This window comes from Thamnophis elegans, chromosome 8 (assembly GCF_009769535.1).
Source record: "Thamnophis elegans isolate rThaEle1 chromosome 8, rThaEle1.pri, whole genome shotgun sequence".
NCBI classification, from domain to species: domain Eukaryota; kingdom Metazoa; phylum Chordata; class Lepidosauria; order Squamata; family Colubridae; genus Thamnophis; species Thamnophis elegans.
Window position 1 is genome coordinate 39,282,297 of NC_045548.1, and position 24,362 is coordinate 39,306,658.

The window sequence follows — 24,362 nt, forward strand, 5'->3', positions numbered from 1 at the left end:
TTGCCCCTGCATTATAGAACATATTGCCTCCACGCTCCTGGCTTTTATCAAAAGAGTCAAAACTTGGCTGTGTAGCCTTGCATGAAGGGCACAGAAAACCATGCAATTGTGTGGTAACTGAGGCCATGAGAATCTCCCCCTCTGTATTAACTATTGCTAAAAGCCCATCTTGGATTTTTTTTTACCTCCTTGAAATTTTATAATGTTGTTTTATAATTTTTAAAATTGTAGTCTTAAATTAATATAATATAATTTTTTGTTATATTAATTAGATTGTACATCATTCAGAACCCTCTCTGAACAAAAAATGGGAAGTTAAGAAATAGGAGATAGATAGATAGATAGATAGATAGATAGATAGATAGATAGATAGATAGATAGATAGACAGACAGACAGACAGACAGACAGACAGACAGACAGACAGATAAACACTTTTTTAGAATATTTATGTTTTAGTTAAACCCCTAGAATTTGTGTCCTGCCCTTTTACTCTACATGTTAAACAGAAAATATGAACTGAATTCCATGCATATGTAATGCAAATTATTCTGCTACTTTTAATCCAATATGAAAATCCCATTTTTATAAGCAGTATTAGTATTTATTTATCAATCAAGTTATAAGTAAAGAGGTCAAAAAGTCATATAAACACATGTACACACTCAACATATGCACACAAACACAAAACAACAAACTGAAGTGATCTCCTGATAAGCAGTAGAGTCACTTCAAGTTTGCAGTGTGATACAGCTGCAATAAACGAAGCCACATTTTATGCAGTTATCCCAATTTTCATGGTGTGCACAACACACTGAATTAGTACACAACCACCACAGAGTTTCATATTCCAGGCTAAAAAGTAGTCATATGGTTTGAATCATGCAAGTACTGCCTTTCATTTTTAAATTCTGTGTGGCCTAACTGGAGACAGAGTGCTTTCCCACAGTGCTTTTTTCCCCTTTCTTCCAAACATTTCATTATCCATACTAAGTGCTAGTAAAAAGTGTGGTTTGCTATCAGTTTATATTCTGGTGCCTTGCCCTGTCAGTGTTGGAGGGGCTGGTCTTAGAGATTCTTTGGTTGGAATGGCTATTGGCAGTTTCTTGATTGAGGTATTGATTGATTGTGGCCTGATGTTAACCTTGGACTTAATCTATGCACATCTGGGTGCTGATTGGGTGGAGAGGTGCTGGGTATTTTTGTTTTCTTTGGGTTGGTTGAATATCTCTTTTGCATAGTCTATAGATGTTGTAAATGTCTATGTATCCATTGATGGCTAATTTGTCAGAGTGCCAGACTTCTAGAAATTCCCTGGAGTTTTGGATTGGCCTGGTCTAGAATTGTCACATTTTCTCAATTGAAACTATGGCTGTGTATTGTGAAATTTTAAAAAATCATCATGTTTTCTGACCGATGGTTAGTGTTCATAGGTGCCTTGCATAAACCTGAAATATTATTTAGGGATATAATGTTAAATTATCCGAGCATAACACAAAGCATATTTTACAGAAAGGAAAAAAATAACAACAAAGCATAATGTTTCAAACAATAAAAAATATATGCCGAGTGAAGAGTGCCATGGTTTTAAATTACAGTTTTTACAGATAGAAACAGACCTGTATGTACATGAGAGATTGTTTATTTTGCTTATCTCATAAATGATCAGAAGATAATTTTATCTTGGCCTGTAATCCTGACTTTTGATGATTTGACTGATATTTTGTGAAGTGGACTACTACTTCCCTGTTGTCTGCTTCCCTGATGAAATTCATATATTTCGTTATTTGTGCTGCTGCAGTTTCACAGATCTGAAGTAACAGAACAAACCTTTATTGCACTTGTTTAAAATGGTATGCAATAAAAGGTGTGATATGCTTAAGAATGGCTGTTAAAACTAAGCTATTTTTCTTGAAGTTTTTCAAAAGGGGGGAGGGAAAATTAAGATCTGGTTATCAACCGAGGCTATGGATTATATCGGACAATTTGTGGTATGTTACCAATATATGTTTAGTTGAAAAGACTTACATGGTCATATATTACACTGATATGAGCTCATGCATGAATAATCTCAATAGATTATTGTTTATCATATTTTATGCTGTTTCCTATGTTCAGGAACGTTCACAACAGGCCTGCACTAATGTGTTGGGACAACTCTTTATTAGATTTACATCTAAATTTTTCTATTCAAGAGGGAAATGGAGAATGCACCAAAATGAATGATCAAGCACAGAATTATAGAAATCTCAATTCCGGATAACTAAGACTTTGTGTTAAGAATTCAGTGACGTGCGGTGAAGATGAGGAGTGAGGCAGCGGTGGTGGCTCCTCAGGGACAGTGACAGAAGGGGCTCCGGACACCTGCACCATCTCCTGCCTGTCTTCCGGGACTCGCCCAGCCCGGCGTGTGGCATTTTAAAGACCATGCCACCGCCATGGCCATACAGAGATATCTACTTTATGGCCTGAAGGCACACCGGCACTTTAAGGTGCATGCCGCTGTGCCCCACATAGAGTGAAACATGTTTGCTTTATGGCCGGGAGGCGCACTGGCAGTTTAAAAGTGCATGCCGCCGCCTGGCCATACAACAGGACCTGCTGAATGGCCGGAAGGCACGCCGGCACTTTAAAGTGCATGCTGCCTTGCCCCGCCATAGAGTGAAACATGTCCTGTTATGGCCAGGAGGCTTGCTGGCACTTTAAAGTGCATGCCGCGCCGCCCCGGCCATACAAGGGACCTACTGTATGGGGAAGCCGGTGTGTCCCTTCCTATGGAGAGGCGCGGCGGACAATGGCTTTAAAAAATAAAAAAGTGCCAGCTTGCGCGCCAGCAGAGGCTGGTAAAACACACAACACTCACACAACACAAAACCACACACCACACAAAAATATCCTTATAATAAAAAACAAATTACATATACTTACAAATAACTTGTTTTGAATCCTCCCCCCTGGTCCTCTCCTGCCCCCCTCTCCAATCAGACCCAAATCTTTTCCAGCTGTTCAGAGGATTTCAACTATCTCTTGTCCGCCATGATGAAAATGTAAAAAGAAAAAGGCAAGAGCTGCTCTAGCCGGCTAGGATAGTTGTGCTAGAGTAACCACGTGGATGACTTGCCTTTAACTTTTTTTTTTAAAAAAAGCCTCTAAACAAAGTGCCCCCTGTAGGAGGAGGCGAGAGAGCCACGTGCCTCCTTTGCATAAGGAATTTTTCGCTTTTAACCCTTGCTTAACTTGCTCAAGTAATCATAAAGCTAAGTAATGGAGGCCCGTTGTTCTCTCGCCTCCCCTGCAGTTAAGCACTAACTAGAGTCATCCACTGTGACTCTGGCAGCAACTACCTTCCTTTTAATTTTGTTTTTCTTTTCATCATGACAGTGGTGAGGCCTGCCTCCCCTGCCTTCCCTGACTGCACGTCACTGTAAGAATTCATTTGTTATATTCACATATGTAATCAGAACATCTATTAGTCTTAATATTAAATGTATACTCAATATAATATAATCAGAAATTGACCTCAGGATAAACTTGTCACTGTACTAAAACTATACTTACATTTTTCAGACCAATAAGGCCAGTGATCAAGATTTTCTCACAATCATTCCCCAATGTATGTGCTCATCAACTGGGGCAGGGGGGAGAGAGTTTTTTTCCTTCTCATTTTTGCCTAACCTTTCAAAGGCAATTTCTATTACCGAGTATTGTTTGTTAATGAATCATGTATTTTATTATCAACTTCACTTGACAGCTGTTGTTTACTGAATCCTGTCAGCATGTACAGAACAGACAGTAAAAGATTTAAAATTTTGCATGTTTCCCCAAATTAGTTTATAAATGCTTGTCTGCATCCTAGGGCTGGGCCTTTGTGAAATAAGCTTTACTGGATAGCAGCCGGCTGTTTTCAGAATTACTTCCTTCTAAAAAATGATGCTTAAAATTACGCATTAATTAGAATGTTGTAGTACTTGGGAACTTTAACGAATAATTTTGATGTTTTAAAAGACTCACAATTCTATAACTATCTCTCTGAATTATTACTGAATATATTTGTTAAAGTTGCCAAATACAACCAACACCTTATTCAATGGTGTATATATGTATATATTATATATACACATATAGTTTGAACTAACTTTGAATCACCATAAGCAGCAGAAGTACTTGTGAAAACTGGGTCACCAATATGAAACCCATGGACACTAATGTGCTTGCAGTTCCAGCCAATTCATTACTGCTTGCCTTTCTCTCTGCCTCACTGATGTTTTGTGATCAATAAGTTCCAGTTTAGTCCATGGATTTTCCCTTTTTTCCTCAATTTTCCTGGTTTTTACATGGTTTTGCCTGCTCAAATCACTTGATCACCTGATGCTTTTTATTGTGAAGTTAAGCATTGCAAGCTACCAATTAATTGGTCATCTTTAGAGCTAGACAGAAAACAATTATAACAATTAAACAATTGTTATAACAATTAAAAACAATTATATATCAATATTAAGTAAGTTTCTCTTGTCATAATACTCAAGTTATTATGAATACCTGCTGAGCAATGAACAACATGCAAATACACACAGACAATACATTTTGTCTTCATTTCAGTGGTAGTCTATGAAATCAACGTGTACACTGGGACACAGCCAGGTGCCGAAACTAATTCGAATGTGTACATCACTATCTATGGAAATCAAGGAGATTCTGGAAAACGGAAGCTTCAGAAGTCAAGCACTAATAAAGTCACATTTCAGTGTGGCCAGGTAAAGAAAAATATACAAAACCTGATTAGACTCAATAAGTAATTGACAACACAATTGAATTAATGATTTAGGTAATTTTAATTTGAGTTATAAAGCTTGAAAAGCGTATGTTGGCTAAAACCAAGCACGACACTCAAGACAGATTTTCTGCATTGTGTAGGAGGATGTATCGACATACACAGACTCCATCATTTTAACCTGTGCATAAGGATTATATTACATCTATGCATTTATTTTAAAAAAAACAAGGAGAATTTGTGATTTTAAATAGAGAAGTTGCTTGATTGTTCTCCTTCCTAGCACAGTTTGCATTTCCCACCTTTTTCCCTTGCTTATGAAACAGACACAATGATGTAAGAATGAGGGCAGAGGGCAAAACACTGGCTAGGTAGAGGAAATGTTGGTCAGCAAACTGAGAACTCTGTGCATGGAAAGAATGTCAATGTTGAGTATGCCTGAAAACTGAAGCAAGACTTTTTTAAATAAAATTTTGAGGTGGAGGTGGCATCTACAAGTTTGTTTCTTGAATTCAAGCAGGGCAAAGAGGTCAGAAATGAAGGGACAGAATGAACTTTCTGTTTCTTCTTCCAGTGATGTCTGATATCAGATTTTAGAAAAGAAACAGGTCCCACTAATTTATTTATCAGAAATTTTAGAAAGAGGCTTTTCAGGATATCCAGGTTTGGGAGCTCCCAGTTGAGGGAGGCTTATCTTTATTTAAGCAGCTTTTGGCCTGACAAATAACTGATGTCTTTAGCTTATGCTGTGTTCTAAATTTAATTATCTTTTTTATTGTCTGCCATTTGTTAAAAAATAAATCTCTTTATTTTATTTCATGTCTTTTAATGAGGTGATATGGTTTGGTTATTTCATATTGTAGGTATTCTTACTGTCAGCTGCCTTGATCAGTTGTTGTTGTTGTTGTTGTGCTGCTGCTGCTATTATTGAAGGGAGAGCATATGTATGGGCTAAATAAAAAAGGGGCTGTGATTGAGGCATGTTAGAATTTTTGTCTGAAATCTCCAATTATACAGCAAACATGCTGTGTAACCTTCAGATTGAGATGTTTTTGTGAAACTGTCAAAGTACCTACTGACTATTATCATCACAAAGTAGTACCATGTTGCTCTCCATTTTTAATCTGAGTTGTTAGATAGGCTTAATAATTTACTTTTTTAAAAAGTTTCCAAAACTTATTCCTTAAGGTCCAGCTACTGAAAGATTTAAATATTTGAGTAGAAGAGACGGTAAATTCCTCTAGATTCTTGGTTTAACCTTTGTTGCTAGTAGCAATGCCATAATACTAAGTTTCCTCTTTTGTTCAAAGGTAAGTAGGTAGCATGTAACTCCTAGTTTGATATAAAAGCATATAGCAAGGAAGACGCAATAGAATATTCTGATATGAAAAGTGGTCTTGGTTTGTTTTGTAATAAAACAGAGGGGAAAAGTGCCTGCCTGGAAAAGAAATGTCAAGAAAAAATGGCATGGAATAGCTATTAAACTATCGAAAAGCTATTATGAAACCTATTTAAAATTCTTGAGATGGTAGTTGTTAAGTAATGTATACATACTTTAGCAATTCTAACAATACATTTGCTACAATGAGTAGATGCATATATAACAAATAATAATGTATGCTTTACATCTAATCAATCATTTCAAGGTCTGCCATTCACTGTTTGGATTGTACTGCTTTCCCCCCCACTTTTTGTTGTTTATAGACCGATGTCTTCTCTGTGACGCTGTATCACTTGGAGTTCTGCATAAAATTGTCATTGGCCATGATGGAATTGGTCCAGGTAGAGCGTTTCTTTCATTGATGGATACATTTCAGGATCTCTTTTAAAGTGAATGTTGTTTTATTGTCTCATCCCACCTTTGAAGATCAGGCAGGCAGGACACACCTTTTTCCCCTCAAAAGAGAGGCTGAAAATCTGGGTGCGTCATATACACTGAATACAGCATTTTTTGCCTCCTGAAACCCCATCCCTTCACCAAAATGGCCATTCATAGCCTTTAGGAAGCTTCCAGAGTGCTCCTGGGATCTGAGGAGAACAGAAATGAGTGAAAAATGAGCCGTTTTTTGCTCAATTTTGCTCCCCAGCCCTCAGACAGTGGTGGGTTTCAAAAATTGTTGGAACCTCATCTGTGGGTGTGGCCTCCTTTGTGGGAGTGGCTTGCCATCCATGTGACCGGATGGAAGTGGTTTGCCGCCCATGTGACTGGATATGAAATTATGAATTAGTACTTATGTCGGTCCAAGTAGCTATTCAGAAGTTGGTGGTTAGAAGCAATTGTAAAGCAAGATATGAAATTAAAACCAGAAATATTTTGTTGGCTATTTGAAAGGGAGTATAATATATATTAATTTTACACATGTTAGCAGCTGCTGGAATTGTGTTTGCACAACAGTGGAAAAACATGATATGTAAATGAATAAATATTACAATGTGCAGGAATAAATAAATTGACAATTAAATCAAGAAGGCTTTGAAATACTTTTTCATGTGGGATTGGTTTTAGCAATTGCCAACTAATGGAAACAGAAATTAGAAATCCAAAGGTATGAAAGAAACACCCATTATGTAAGGAAAGGTCCCTAAAATTATAAGGAAATATTACTAGATCATTATTAATGCATAGATAACTGCGGGACATTACACACCCACCAGTGGTGGGTTTTCAAAAATTTTTGGAACCTCTCTGTAGGTGTGGCCTGCTTTCCGAGTCCACTGGTGGAACCTCTTCTAACTGGTTCAGTAGATTTGACGAACCGGTTCTACCGAATAGGTGCGAACTGGTAGGAACCCACTCTGCCTCAGGAGCACTGTATAAGCCTCCTAAAGGCTATGCAGGCACCTTTTTTTTTTTTTCCAAAAATGGGCCCTTTTTGCTTGTTTTGCCCCCCACAAAGCACTCTACAAGTCTCCTAAAGGCTATTCATGCCCTTTTTTTGGAAAAAAAAGGGCTCTGTTTTCATGAAAAACAGGCCATTTTGGGGAGGTCTAAAGTGTGCTAAAACATTTTAAAAAAATTTGCCTCTTCAAAATTCTTGGTGCATTTTATTCTCCGCTGTGTCTTATACTCCGAAAAATATGGTATATTCTTGCAGGAACATAGAGCTTATATGTTTTCTGCATAATAACATATTTATAAGGATACTATATTATGGGAGAATATTAATAGTGGAAAGTCTGTTCATCAGCTTTCATTTTATCTAATTTTATATCCTTATTGAAATTTTCCTAATTTTTGGTTCATATAATATGTGGAGGCAAATATGCTGCTTCTCTTTCATATGTCACATTAAGCACTGTGATGACTCTATTTCTGCTTTCCCCTCTCCCCTGATTAGTAATGAGCTTGTGAAATCCTCTAATTCATTATTGCTACTTGCTCCTAGCATATACAAACAACATCAGTCTTACTAAACCTGGTAATTCCAGATGTTCTGAAATTATAATTTCAGAACATCTGGACAGCTTGAAATTGGAGAAGCTGCATTAGCCAGGCTCTTGAAATATTGCAATTTGCTACCCCCAGGTACCAAAATATAAATACCACTGCTCATAACAGCCTTGCTGTTTAAATCTAACTGGAGATGTAATTTAACACATCTGTAAAATATCAAAACTATAGAAGGCTGAATTGCAAGTATATATTTATAGGCATTAAGACGCAAACATATTTATCCCATAAATTGTGTATTGTATTTTATACTTCAAGAATTATATGAATACCTATGTTGTCACTTATAAATTAAATAAGACAGTCAAGATAGAAGTGGCTCTTCAATCCACCTACTGTACACTTGTTATCATTGAATTTCAGGTAGCGGATGGTTCCTCCAAAAGATTGTTATCAGATTTCAGGAGAAAGCAGTGAGTAAAGAAGAAGTAATTGAATTTCTTTGTACAGGTATGCAACTGAGGAATGCCATATTTTAAATTATGTCTTTAAAAGCCCTGGAGTTTTGAGAAAGGTTGTTTAGGTGTTCTTCAATTCACATTTAGTACTGACACACAAAGTTCCCTTACCAATAGCATCTCTGTTATCTGACATGATTTGTCTTTTCCTGCAATGTGTTTCTATAACATGTTGTATTTATTTATTAGATGAATATTCCATTTTTCATTACTAGACTCAGTGTAGCATACATAGCTTTCCCTCCTCCTCCTTTTTTCTGCTGTAGCTTTTAGCAAGCTCCCAGGGTGAAGATAGACTAAAGATTTATCCTGGGTATCCAGTCCAATGTTTAACCAATACACTTCATTTTGATCATGTTTTATGTTCATGTGATGTGACCAATCATATAACCAATCTGATATAAGCCTATTCAAACTGAGTTGATATCATAGTGTCATAGAAAGACCTTATAGAGGCCACTAAGTCCAATCTCCAGGTCAGTGCAGGCATCCTTCACTACAGAATCCCCAACAAATGATCAGTCAGCTTTGGTTGAAACCAGTGGTGGGATTCAAATAATTTAACAACTGGTTCTCTGTCCTAATGATTTCTTCAAATAACCAGTTTGCCAAACTGCTCAAAAAGTTAACAACTGGTTCTCTCCCGAAGTGGTGTGAACTGGCTGAATCCCACCACTGGTTGAAACACTTTCAGCAAAAGAGAGTCGGCCAATCCCAAAGGAGCATTCTTGTCATTGAGAAAATGAGTACAAATGCATATTTTTTTCACTAAGCTTTTAAATTTTAATTTAGGTAACTACTATTTTAATTTGATGGATTTTATATAAATTGTTAGCTATATTTGAGCAGAAATGAGGGATATGAATAAAATGAATACAAAAATAAACCTTTTCATAAGTCATAGAATTCCTCCATATTACACAGAGCAGGAAAGGAAAACTTTCCCTAAAATCCCATCACATATACCTGGACTGTAATTCCTAGCAGCAGTGGTCTCCATGTGCAAACAATGGGGAATATTGAGAGTTGTCATTAATTAAATGTTTGGAGGGCCACAAATTCTTCACCCCTGAAATAAAACAAACTTTTTTGTGTCTACTTTGTAAAATAAGATTTAGCAATTGATAATTTGAAAGTTTGTTAAAAGGGATAAATATAGATTTATATAGCACATTACTAAGATTTATTTTACTATATTACTGTCTTTTTTCCCTATGGAAGATGGTTAGATGAGTACCAAGAAGATGGGAAGACTGAAAGAGAGCTAATTGCCAGAAGTAAGTACTGAAATAAAATCCCTTGTACATAACTATATCCAAAGTACCAAATTACTAATTAAATATAAGATATAGCAATTTCTGGTAAATGATAATGTTGTTTTTTTTTGTTTCAGAAAATAGCAATGCATCAATGGCATATCTTAGAGGTAAGTTGTATATTATGTTCTCTTCTGCTGCTCAAATCAAATCAAATTAAATTAGATATCCTTCTTACCATCTTTACCAGCCTTTACAGTAAAAAGATAAATAGTTGTGACACATCAATTCATTATTGGGAAAGGGAAACAACTAATAGGACCATAAAATGACGTATCGAACTAAAAGCTTCATGCTGTTCTATAACCTGGTGAATATATTTGGCCATTTGATATGTGAATTTGGGGTTAGCATACTTTTAAAAAGTAATAAATATAAAATCATAGTTGGAAATAATTGGGGAGATCAGAGCACCCATCATAAAAAAAAGATACCGCATGAGGACATGAGCATAGGTTTCTACCAGGGGTGGGTTCCTGCCAGTTCTAACCTCTTCTATAGAAGAGTTCCACAAATCTACCATGCTGTTTAGAACTGGTTCCAGCTCCCTCCCTCACCCATCCACACCATGCTTGCCCTGCTCGCTGCTCACTGATTGGCTGGCTCACCAATCTCCCCGCCCACCTCTAAGAGTCCTATCTAAACCTTAAAGTCTTAAAGCTGTCATGTTTGAACATCCCTGGGGGGATTTTTTCTAAAGGGTTAGGGATGCAAGGGTCTTGTAACTTGACAGCTTTAAGACTTGCACACTTCATTACCAGAGTTCCTGAGCCAACATGACAGGAGGAGGAATTCTGGGAGTTGAAGTCGACAAGTCTTAAAGCTGTCAAGTTTGAACATCCCTGGGGGTTTTTTCTAAAGGATTAGGGGTGCAAGGGTCTCGTAACTTGACAGCTTTAAGAGTTGCATGCTTCAAATGCCAGATTTTCTGAGCCAACATTTTGGTTGCTAAGCAAGAGCATTGTTAAGTGAGTTTCACCTAGGGTGACCAGACTCCCACATTTGCGGGACAGGCACGCCTTCTATAATTTTTTCCCGCGTCCCAGGCCATTCCCAAAAGATCCTGATTAATTTTGGCGCCTTCTTCGACTCGCTCTCCCGCCCATCTGCTGCCCCTCACATGGGTGGGGGAGCGTAGTGAGTGAGCGGGCGGATGGGCGGGGGAACGAGCTCGCCTTTCCAGCCCCACTTCTGGACAAGCCGTGGGAAAGCCTCGGCGAAAAGAGCCACCTGGGGCCGCCGCTCCTTCTCCAAACTCAGAGTAAGTGATGGGCGGGGTGAGTGAGTGGGCGGATGGTGGTGGGATCACCGCCCGATGCATTGCAGCTGACTCGCCCCAGGCCGGGCAGGCTGGGAGGCTTTGGGCGTCCGGGCAGGAAGAGCGCGGAGGAAGGCAGAGCAGCGCTCGACACGACTCTGCTACTTCTGCTGGAGGAGCCCCTAGATAGGGAAGGCAGGTGGCGGGGCGGAGCAAGGGAGCGCAAGCGGCGGATCCCAGCTCATATGCAGACAGAGCTCTCCAGGCACAGGAGCGCTGGAAAAGTGCTCCGCTCATCACCCACCAGGACGGAGCATGCTCACTTGCTCGCTCCAGCCCTGCCTGCCGGCAGGGTTGACCCACACAGAAGGCAAGCCAGCCCTTCAAAGTCATGCTGGCAGTTTAGAACTCGGCCGCCATTCAGCGAAACATGTTTCGCTGAATGGCAGCCGAGGGGCACGCTAAAGTGCCGGCATGACTTTGAAGGGCTGGCTTGCCTTCCACATCGGCCCACGCGGAAGGCAAGCCAGCCCTTCAAAGTCATGCCGGCAGTTTAGAACTCCCTTTCCACAAAGGGAACCAGTAGAATTTATAGCAGGGTGTCAGGGCCTCAAGGGCTTCTTCTATATTTGCTTAAGTTTAGATTACCCATATTTTTAGGAGTATAGAACGCACCCCTCCCTCAAAAGAGGGTGAAAAGTTGGGTGCATCTTATACACTGAATGTAGCCACACCCACCCACCAGTCCTCACCCTTTGGCCATTATCAGCCTCCCTGCATCACATTTTACACCTATTCTAGGCTATAGGGATTTCGACAGACCATCACTGCCTCTATGCCTCGCGTTTTTGGCTTCTGCAAATCCTGTTTTGGCCTCTGCGCATCTCGTTTTGGGTGATTCTAGTGGGGATTGCACTGATCCCCACTACTTGGAACCCAAAAAAACACAATGTACAGAGGCCAGCCTGGAACAGCTGCTGCCTGGTCAGACGGGTTCCACACCATGCCTGCTGTAGTCACAGGAGCTGCATGAGTAGATCAGCAGCATGTTTGAAGCTGCGTTTCAGCTCCAAAGAGGAGCTCACAACCAACAAACTGGTTGTTAACATTCACCTCTGGGAACAGCTGATTGGGGGTATTCTGCGAGGCTAATCCACCTGCCTATCAGCTGCTTGTGCTGAATCAGGCTGCAATGTGTTGAAGCTGACGAGGCTGTTTGCTAAGGACACTAGCCAGATGAATACCAATGGATGCTGGTAGACAGAGGCAGGATTTTTTTTTTCTTATTTACCTTCCCGAAAACTAATGTGCATCTTATACTCTGGAGCATCTGATACTCCGAAAAATATGGTATATAGCTGCTCCTCAGTAGAGGGTTTTTGACTACCATTTGGCATTCGGGGCAGTGGCGCAGAGGTGGGTTCCTACCAGTTCGCACCAGTTCGGTAGAACCGGTTCATCAAATCTACCAAACCGGTTAGAAGAGGTTCCACCAGAAAGCAGGCCACACCTACAGAAGAGGTTCCAAAATTTTTTGAAACCCACCACACACACGCACACACACACACACACACACACACACACACAGATAGACAGACTCACACAGAGAGAGAAAGAGAAAGAGAAAGAAAGGAAGAAAGAAAAAAGAAAAAAAGAAAAAAGAAAGAAAAAGTGAAAGAGAGATGAAAGAAAAAAAGGAAAAGGGGACAGAGAGACAAAAGGAAGGAGAGAGAGAGAAAGAAAGAAAGAGAGAAAGAGAGAAAGAGAGAAAGAAAGAAAGAAAGAAAGAAAGAAAGAAAGAAAGAAAGAAAGAAAGAAAGAAAGAACACATGGCCGGCAAGCCACTCCCACCAGGTCACATGGCTGGCAAGCCACTCCCACAAAGGAGGCCACACCCACAGAGTAGATTCAAAAATTTTTTGAAACCCACCACTCCAGTGGCGATATCATTTTGATGATCAGTGTTCCTAATTCTCTCCTTCAATATTGATTTGGCCTTCTCTAGAGTTAATTGGCTTAAACATTTAGAACCGAGGCCAAAACTGCAATGTTATGTACAGATATGGTGCCAGTCAAATTGATAGCTGTCTTCTTGTGCTCTTAATTTTGCTGCTTGAACTAAAATATCATTACCATGTTAACTAGATATATTAAAAAGCAAATTATATTTTAATGAAAAGTTATCTGAATATTGAGATGCAGACTCATGGATTATGATTCACAGAAGGGGCATGTTAAGAAAGTGCACTTTAAGTATTTCACTAAGTTTTCTGATCTTTACTAGTCTATTCTAAAATGAATCAGAGGTTCCTCTGAGACTAATTGCAAGACTTGTTTTGTTTATGCCAGCATCACCATCCTTCATAAATGGGGACACCTCCCCCAGCAAGCAAATGGGAACAGATTGTGAAATGACAGCAAAAGTAGTTTCGGACTAGAGAGGAACAGGATTTTCTCAGAATATGTGAAGACAGAAAGATCTTTGCAATGGGAATCCATGGTTGAGAAAAATAAGGTCACAATCATAGACATCGCAATACCAGGTGATAGCAGAGTCGCCGAGAAGGAACATGAAAAAATCGCAAGATACCAGGACTAATGGTATCATAAACAAAATCAGCAATTTCAATCAGACCAACAGTGTTTTTATCAAAGTCTTAATGTAAATGGTGACACCAAAAGTGAAAAACCAGAAAAACAGGCCACAGTTGAATTCTGGAAAGAATTGTGGGAAAATGCAAAGGACTACAACAAGGAAGCAAAGTGGATACATGACTTTGAGAAAAGCATTGGCAACAAACAAATGCAGGTATTAGAAATAACAACTGAGATGGTCAAAAATCGAGTTAAAAAGGTAAAGAATTGGACATCACCTGGAAAGGACCAATTACATGGTTTCTGGCTCAAATATCTGACCAGTTTACATGCAACATTGGCCAGGCAACTGAATGAAATTTTACAAAAGAGTTAGGAAAATTTTGAAATCTAAATTGAATGGTGGAAATACAATCAAGGCCATAAATACCTGGGCAATACCAGTTATAAGATACACAGCTGGTATAGTTAACTGGACACAAGCTGATTTGGACCTTTTGGACCGAAAAACCAGGAAACTAATGACAATGCACTACAGTTTACATCCACGTGGTGATACTGATAGACTATATCTGCCCCGAAAATCAGGTGGCAAAGGATTATTACAAGTGAAGCAAACAGTTGAAGAAGAAAAACATGCACTGGCTGATTATTTAAAAGAAAGTCAAGAACATCTGTTAATTGAAGTAAAGAACAAAAATCTACTGAAGGCCCAACAGACGAAACAAGAATACAGAAAAGATGTGATAAAATCAAGAATGGAGAGTTGGCAGAACAAAGCACTGCATGGCCAATTTCTGGGAAAAATAAGATAAAGTGGACAGTGAACAAACTTGGTTATGGTTAACAACAGGTACATTAAAGAAAGAAACAGAGTCACTAATCCTGGCTGCGCAAGAACAAGCTATCCACACAAATGCCATTAAGGCCAAAATCGAAAAATCCTCTGATGATGCCAAATGCAGACTTTGCAAAGAAGCTGATGAAACTGTTGATCACATCCTCAGCTGCTGTAAAAAAATCGCGCAGACTGATTTTAAATTGCGGCACAATTCAGTAGCACAAATGATCCATTGGAATTTGTGCAAAAATTATAATATTAAAACAGCAACAAACTGGTGGGAACATCAGCCTGAAAAAGTCACCAAAAATCAGATGGTCAAGATCTTGTGGGATTTCCATATACAAACCGACAAAATACTGGCGCATAATACACCAGACATCACACTGGTTGAGAAAAATAAGGTCACAATCATAGACATCGCAATACCAGGTGATAGCAGGGTCGCCGAGAAGGAACATGAAAAAATCACAAGATACCAGGACTTAAAAATCGAAATTCAACGACTATGGCACAAACCAGCAGTGATAATTCCAGTGGTAATTGGCACACTGGGTGCTATACCAAAAGCACTGGAATTACATTTAAAACAGTTAAAAATTAACAAAATCACCATCAGTCAAATGCAAAAAGCCGCACTGCTTGGATCTGCACGCATATTACGAAAATACGTTACGACGTCCTAGGCCTCTGGGTGGGGCCCGACTAGTAACCAATGCCAAATCCGGCGAAACAACTGGCCGCTGTGATAAAATTGTATAATATAATAATAATAATAATAATAATAATAATGATTATTATTATTAATTGATTCAAATTGATGAATGGTTGACAACTGGAAAAACATACTTGATTCAGAAAGATGCAAGTAAAGGAACAACACCTGAAAACTACAGACCAATAACATGCTTGCCAACAACCTTCAAATTACTCACAGGCATTATTGCAGATAACATGATGGATTATTTGGAAACAAACAACATCTTGCCAGTAGAGCAAAAAGGCAACAAAAGAAGGAGCAGGGGCACAAAAGATCAGCTTCTAATTGATAAAATGATATTAGAAAATTGTAAGAACAGAAAAACGAACTTGAATATGGTCTGGATTGATTACAAAAAGGCAATTGACTCACTGCCACATAGTTGGATCATAAAATGCTTAGAAACAACTGGCATTAGCAAAAATATTACATCCTTTACTGAAAAGGCAATGAAACAATGGAGAACTGAGTTGGCAGTAGGGAATGAGAGCTACGGAATGGTTAATATCAAGTGAGGAATTTTCCAGGGTGATTCACTTTCACCTCTTCTCTTCATCATCGCAATGATCCCACTATCAGTAATCTTAAAAAAAATGAAATTAGGCTAACAAACAGCCAAAAAAGCTGAAAAAAATTCGCATTTACTATATATGGATGATTTGAAACTCTATGGAAAGTCAGAAATAGAAATCCAATCATTGACAAACACAGTCCGAGTATTCAGCACCGATATTTCAATGCAGTTTGGCATGGAAAAATGCGCCACTGTATCCATAAAAAGGGGCAAAATCACTGCATGTGAGGGAATTGAAATGCCCAATGACCAATTAATTAAATGCAAAGAAAATGAAGCCTACAAATACTTAGGCATTCTGCAGTTGGATAACATCAAGCATGGAGAAGTAAAAACTATTGTCAGGCAAGAGTACACCAACAGAGTTAGGAAAATTTTGAAATCTAAATTGAATGGTGGAAATACAATCAAGGCCATAAATACCTGGGCAATACCAGTTATAAGATACACAGCTGGTATAGTTAACTGAACACAAGCTGATTTGGACCTTTTGGACCGAAAAACCAGGAAATTAATGACAATGCACTACAGTTTACATCCACGTGGTGATACTGATAGACTATATCTGCCCCGAAAATCAGGTGGCAGAGGATTATTACAAGTGAAGCAAGCAGTTGAAGAAGAAAAACATACACTAGCTGATTATTTAAAAGAAAGTCAAGAACATCTATTAATCAAAGTAAAGAACAAAAATCTACTGAAGGCCCAACAGACAAAACAAGACTACAGAAAAGATGTGATAAAATCAAGAATGGAGAGTTGGCAGAACAAAGCACTGCATGGCCAATTTCTGGAAAAAATAAAAGATAAAGTGGACAGTGAACAAACTTGGTTATGGTTAAAAACAGGTACATTAAAGAAAGAAACAGAGTCACTAATCCTGGCTGCGCAAGAACAAGCTATCCGCACAAATGCCATTAAGGCCAAAATTGAAAAATCCTCTGATGATGCCAAATGCAGACTTTGCAAAGAAGCTGATGAAACTGTTGATCACATACTCAGCTGCTGTAAAAAAATTGCGCAGACTGATTATAAATTGCAGCACAATTCAGTAGCGCAAATGATCCATTGGAATTTGTGCAAAAATTATAATATTAAAACAGCAACAAACTGGTGGGAACATCAGCCTGAAAAAGTCACCGAAAATCAGATGGTCAAGATCTTGTGGATTTCCGTATACAAACGGACAAAATACTGGCGCATAATACACCAGACATCACACTGGTTGAGAAAAATAAGGTCACAATCATAGACATCGCAATACCAGGTGATAGCAGGGTCGCCGAGAAGGAACATGAAAAAATCGCAAGATACCAGGACTTAAAAATCGAAATTCAACGATTATGGCACAAACCAGCAGTAATAATTCCAGTGGTAATTGGCACACTGGGTGCTATACCAAAAGCACTGGAATTACATTTAAAACAGTTAAAAATTGACAAAATCACCATCAGTCAAATGCAAAAAGCCGCACTGCTTGGATCTGCACGCATATTACGAAAATACGTTACAACGTCCTAGGCCCCTGGGTGGGGCCCGACTAGTAACCAATGCCAAATCCGGCGAAACAACTGGCCGCTGTGATACAATTGTATAATAATAATAATAATAATAATAATAATAATAATAATAATAACAACAACAACAACAACAACAACAACAACAACTCCGCCATTGCCGGTCCCAAGCCCGGATGAGAAAGGAGGAAGGTTGGGATCAGGTTGGCATCTGGTCCCGTAAAAAAAACCCCGCCAACCCATACAATATGGTGAAAAAAACAAATAAGAATTCCATACCGCATCGGTCGTCGCGCAGGTTAACAAGGGCCGCGGCAGATGTTGGGGTCCCTGGACATCCGTCGACAAGTGGGCTTCAAGTGGACCAGCCAACAAAACGACAAAAATATAGTGCAGATGAAAACCGTGCCATAATGGCCTGTTACTACAACTCAGAGCCAGAAAAAAGAGGCTATTTAAAGCGAATGTATGAATTATGGAAACAACAATATCCAGATTCAAATGTTAGTGAACAACGACTAGCAGATCAAAGGCGATTTATTATACGGAATAAAGTGTTTAGTGAAGTTGAACATGAGGAAATTCAGGCAAATTGCAAAACCCAAAAAACAATATCACAAGCGGAAATAACTGATATTCAAGACACAACTAAAGACATTATAGTAGAACTCCCAGAAGAAGCTCTCGGGGAGGAAATAACATCACCACCACTAGAACCAGTTATCACTGAACCAACTGATGAACTAACTCAAAAACAAAAAGAATTGAAGGATAAGATCATGGAGCATTTTCTGCTTAATGAGGAAAGGCAACGTTTACCATCACTAAAAACTGTGCCGAAGAAAATTTTGGCCCCTATCATGAAAATGGTTAATGCTGTGTTTTCAACAATTGAACCGGGATCCATCTTGGAAACAAACCAGTTAATGTACAGCGCAGCTGTAATAGTCACTAATGAACTAGGCATTAAAATTAAAGTACCTAGTCACACAACAGAAAAAGCATCAAAGCCAAAGTGGAAAATCCGTTTAGAACAAAAAATAAAAAATTTAAGGGCAGATGCTAGTAACTTAAAGAACATGCATGAGCAACGGCTTAAAAACAACAAAATCATAGATCGGCTAATCAGGAGATATAGATTGCATACAAGAAACATCAATGAAGCTGTAGAGATTGTAAAACAGCAGATAACAGCAACAGCTACAAAAATTGAAAGATATGAGGCACGAATCATCCAATATAAACAAAATCAGCAATTTCGATCAGACCAACGGCGTTTTTATCAAAGTCTTAATGTGAATGGTGACACCAAAAGTGAAAAACCAGAAAAACAGGCCACAGTTGAATTCTGGAAAGAATTGTGGGAAAATGCAAAGGACTACAACAAGGAAGCAAAGTGGATACATGACTTTGAGAAAAGCATTGGCAACAAACAAATGCAGGTATTAGAAATAACAACTGAGATGGTCAAAAATCGAGTTAAAAAGGTAAAGAATTGGACATCACCTGGAAAGGACCAATTACATGGTTTCTGGCTCAAATATCTGACCAGTTTACATGCAATATTGGCCAGGCAACTGAATGAAATTTTACAAAAGGGCCAAATTGATGAATGGTTGACAACTGGAAAAACATACTTGATTCAGAAAGATCCAACTAAAGGAACAACACCTGAAAACTATAGACCAATAACATGCTTGCCAACAACCTTCAAATTACTCACAGGCATTATTGCAGATAACATGATGGATTATTTGGAAACAAACAACATCTTGCCAGTAGAGCAAAAAGGCAACAAAAGAAGGAGCAGGGGCACAAAAGATCAGCTTCTAATTGATAAAATGATATTAGAAAATTGTAAGAACAGAAAAACGAACTTGAATATGGTCTGGATTGATTACAAAAAGGCATTTGACTCACTGCCACATAGTTGGATCATAAAATGCTTAGAAACAACTGGCATTAGCAAAAATATTACATCCTTTACTGAAAAGGCAATGAAACAATGGAGAACTGAGTTGGCAGTAGGGAATGAGATCTACGGAATGGTTAATATCAAGCGAGGAATTTTCCAGGGTGATTCACTTTCACCTCTTCTCTTCATCATCGCAATGATCCCACTATCAGTAATCTTAAAAAAAATGAAATTAGGCTACCAAACAGCCAAAAAAGCTGAAAAAATTTCGCATTTACTATATATGGATGATTTGAAACTCTATGGAAAGTCAGAAATAGAAATCCAATCATTGACAAATACAGTCCGAGTATTCAGCACCGATATTTCAATGCAGTTTGGCATGGAAAAATGTGCCAGTGTATCCATAAAAAGGGGCAAAATCACTGCATCTGAGGGAATTGAAATGCCCAATGGCCAACTAATTAAATGCAAAGAAAATGAAGCCTACAAATACTTAGGCATTCTGCAGTTGGATAACATCAAGCATGGAGAAGTAAAAACTATTGTCAGACGAGAGTACACCAACAGAGTTAGGAAAATTTTGAAATCTAAATTGAATGGTGGAAATACAATCAAGGCCATAAATACCTGGGCAATACCAGTTATAAGATACACAGCTGGCATAGTTAACTGGACACAAACTGATTTGGACCTTTTGGACCGAAAAACCAGGAAACTAATGACAATGCACTACAGTTTACATCCACGTGGTGATACTGATAGACTATATCTGCCCCGAAAATCAGGTGGCAGAGGATTATTACAAGTGAAGCAAACAGTTGAAGAAGAAAAACATGCACTGGCTGATTATTTAAAAGAAAGTCAAGAACATCTATTAATCGAAGTAAAGAACAAAAATCTACTGAAGGCCCAACAGACAAAACAAGACTACAGAAAAGATGTGATAAAATCAAGAATGGAGAGTTGGCAGAACAAAGCACTGCATGGTCAATTTCTGGAAAAAATAAAAGATAAAGTGGACAGGGAACAAACTTGGTTATGGTTAAAAACAGGTACATTAAAGAAAGAAACAGAGTCACTAATCCTGGCTGCGCAAGAACAAGCTATCCGCACAAATGCCATTAAGGCCAAAATCGAAAAATCCTCTGATGATGCCAAATGCAGACTTTGCAAAGAAGCTGACGAAACTGTTGATCACATACTCAGCTGCTGTAAAAAAATCGCGCAGACTGATTATAAATTGCGGCACAATTCAGTAGCACAAATGATCCATTGGAATTTGTGCAAAAATTATAATATTAAAACAGCAACAAACTGGTGGGAACATCAGCCTGAAAAAGTCACCGAAAATCAGATGGTCAAGATCTTGTGGGATTTCCGTATACAAACCGACAAAATACTGGCGCATAATACACCAGACATCACACTGGTTGAGAAAAATAAGGTCACAATCATAGACATCGCAATACCAGGTGATAGCAGGGTCGCCGAGAAGGAACATGAAAAAATCGCAAGATACCAGGACTTAAAAATCGAAATTCAATGACTATGGCACAAACCAGCAGTGATAATTCCAGTGGTAATTGGCACACTGGGTGCTATTCCAAAAGCACTGGAATTACATTTAAAACAGTTAAAAATTGACAAAATCACCATCAGTCAAATGCAAAAAGCCGCACTGCTTGGATCTGCACGCATATTACGAAAATACGTTACAACGTCCTAGGCCCCTGGGTGGGACCCGACTAGTAACCAATGCCAAATCCGGTGAAACAACTGGCCGCTGTGATACAATTGTATAACAAGAACAATAATAATAATAATAATAATAATAATAATAATAATAATAATAATAATAATAAAGAAAGGCTGAGTACCAAAGGACTGAGGCCTTTGAACTATGGTGCTGGAGAAGACTCCTGTGAATCCCTTGGACTGCATGGCGATCAAACTGGTCAGTCCTAGAGGAGATCAACCCTGAATGCTCTTTAAAAGGCCAGAGTTTGAAGATGAAACTCAAATACTTTGGCCACTTAATGAGAAGGAAGGACTCACTGGAGAAGAGCCTAATGCTGGGAAAGATTGAGGGCAAAAGAAGAAGGGGATGACAGAGAATGAGGTGATTGGATGGAGTCACTGAAGCAATCAGTGTGAGCATAAATGGACTTCATAGGATGGTAGAGGACAGGAAGGCCTGGAGGAATGTTGTCCATGGGGTTGTGATGAATTGGACACAACTTCACAACTAACAACAACAAAGCCAGTTAAATCTCTTCACCTGCTGCTATAGCTCCAATGACATTCTCTTCTTAAATATAAATTTCTCCTTTTTTCATCAGACTATGCTATAACATGTGCAATATTGTTACTGCACTATTTTTGTCATTTTGCAAATATTGGGCAGCTTGTTCTAAGGAATTGTCACACCCTTCAAGTTCAAGGACTACTGTATAGTGCCAGAATTCCTAGACAGCGTGCTTATTGAAAATATAGAGAGTTCTTCCACATTAGCAATTGAACTAGTCCTGGTTGGCTTTATATCCACACAATCACATTCTGTCATTGGTATTGAGTAGAAGAGCTGGTCAACATACTGTACTTCACAGCAGTAGGTGCACAAGAAATCACTGCATGGACAGTTCTGTGCTTGCAAAAACTGAGTGAATTACTCATGCCCTGCTGAGAATTATTATTCTACTGTCTGAATCCTTGCTTTTCCTTCTTCCTGCTGGATTCAGATGCCAGCAGGCTGTAATTTCTGTTATTCTTTTGAGAAGAGGGTCAGCTTTAAGGATACACCTCCATTTGGAGCCAGTTGAATGTGTTGACAACTGAAGATAAGATAGTAGCATAGTTTTATAGATGCTGATTTCTTTACTCTTCCATTAGTTATTCATTATTATTCCATTCCAATAATACATGGGTAAGCAATTGATACAAACTCAAGGTAAACCGCTTCAAACTCGATTTCAGAAAATACAACTTCAGCAACAGAGTGGTCAATGCCTGGAATGCTCTACCTGACTCCATTGTTAAAGCCTCAAACCCCACAGCTTCAACCCTATTGTGGACTTCACCTCATTCCTAAGAGATCCGTAAAGGGTGTGTGTATAAGCACACCAGCATGCCTACCATCCCTGTCTTACTGTCCACAGTTATCTCTACTTACTTCCTTTGTTTATGTTTATACCTATACCTGCTATCTTGTACATGTTTGACAAACAAACAAACAAACAAATAAATAAGCTGGAGAGGATACCTTTTGGCTGAACTACACACACACACACACACACACACACACATATATATACATACATACATACCAGGGGTGGGTTCCTCCCGGTTCGCACCGGTTCTTGCGATCCGGTTCGTCAGTGAACCCGGAAGTAATTAACTTCCGGGTTCCTAGCTCCTAGCCCCTGTCGCTGGGTGCCTGCAGGGTTTTTCTTTTTAAAAAACGCCTCTCCGGAGAGGAAGCCCTGTCAAAGCGCACCTTTCCCGCCTTGGTGGCTGCAGGAACCACCCCACCACTTTATCTTCCTCCTCCTCCTCCTCCCCTTCTGCCATGAGCAGCCGAGCTGGGAAAGGGGCGCTTTAGCAGGGCTGTGGAAGCTCTGTCAAAGCGCACCTTTCCCGCCTTGGCGGCTGCAGGAACCACCCCGCCGCTTTATCTTCCTCCTCCTCCTCCTCCCCTTCTGCCATGAGCAGCAGCAATGGCAGCCGAGCCGGGAAAGGGGCGCTTTAGCAGGGCTTCCGCCGCGCCCCCAAGGACCGCTGACCTCGCGCCGCCACTTCTTCTTCTTCCCCGGCCTTCCCAGTTAGCTTGCTTGAAGCTCCGAGGAGGCGGGAGGAGGGTCGCAGGAGTGGAAGTGGTGGGAGGTCTCCCCGGCCGGGAAGAGCTGAGAGACTGCCGGCCCCTTTCGCAGGAAAGTTAACTTTTATTGGCGAAATCCTGCCCCCCCAGTGGTAGGCTGTCCTCTTCCTGTAAGCCGCCCGGAATTACCTGTGTGTGAGGTGGGCTGCCCTATGCATTTGCGTGTGTGCGCTGGAAAGAGAGTGAAAAAGAGAGGGAGAAATAATTATATTAATTAGATAGATCAGTCTTTCTCCACCTTGGAGACTTGAAAGTGTGTGGACTTCAACTCCCAGAAAGGGAGTTGGGAGAAAGGAAGAAAGGAGGAGAGAATGAAAGGAAGATGGGGGAAAGAAGAAAGAGGTAAGGAGAGGAGGATGGAAAGGAGAGAAAGAGGGGGAGAGAGGGTAGAAAGGGGAAGAGGAAGAGCAGGAGTAGGAGAAAGGTAAGGGAAGAAGGAAGGGGAAGGAGAGAAGGAAGGAGGAAAGTAGAGAAGGGAGGGAGGGAGAAAGGAAAGGGAAAGGAAAGGAGGATGGAAGGGAGAGAAAAGGAAGGAGAGAGGGTAGGAAGGGAAAGAGGAAGAGCAGGAGCAAAGGAGAGGTAAGGGAAGAAGGAAGGGGAAGGAGAGGAGGAAGGAAGAAAGTAGAGAAGGGAGAGAGGGTGAAAAGAAAGAGGTAAGGAGAGGAGGATGGAAAGGAGAGGAGAGAGGGTAGGAAGGGGATGAGGAAGAGCAGGAGTAGGAGAAAGGTACAGGAAGAAGGAAGGGAAAGGAGAGCAGGAAGGAAGAAAGTAGAGAAGGGAGGAAGGGAGAAAAGAAAGGGAAAATAAGGTGGTGTTATAACAGGAGGAAGGGATGGTAAACAAAGCAACCCAAACTGTATATTATAACCTATTAAATGAAATAATAAATGTATAAGAATGATAAATGTTAAAACACTTGTAACCAAACGACATGCTATATGTGATGATGGGTTTTTTTTCTTTTTGTTTTGTTTTGTTTTGATTGTTGTGGGTATGTGTCGTCTATGTAACAAAAAAAAAATAAAAAAATT

The 24,362-nt window shown here is 39.5% G+C and overlaps 1 protein-coding gene across 1 annotated transcript in view; it reads left to right on the top strand.

Moving 5' to 3' along the window:
• RP1 (RP1 axonemal microtubule associated) overlaps nucleotides 1-24,362 on the top strand; it is a 211,589-nt gene that overhangs the window by 88,180 nt on the left and 99,047 nt on the right. Inside the window, 6 exon segments of the mRNA XM_032222943.1 lie at nucleotides 4,598-4,752; nucleotides 6,474-6,489; nucleotides 6,492-6,551; nucleotides 8,584-8,652; nucleotides 9,884-9,955; nucleotides 10,072-10,104. Coding sequence (XP_032078834.1) covers nucleotides 4,598-4,752; nucleotides 6,474-6,489; nucleotides 6,492-6,551; nucleotides 8,584-8,652; nucleotides 9,884-9,955; nucleotides 10,072-10,104 — 405 coding nt within the window.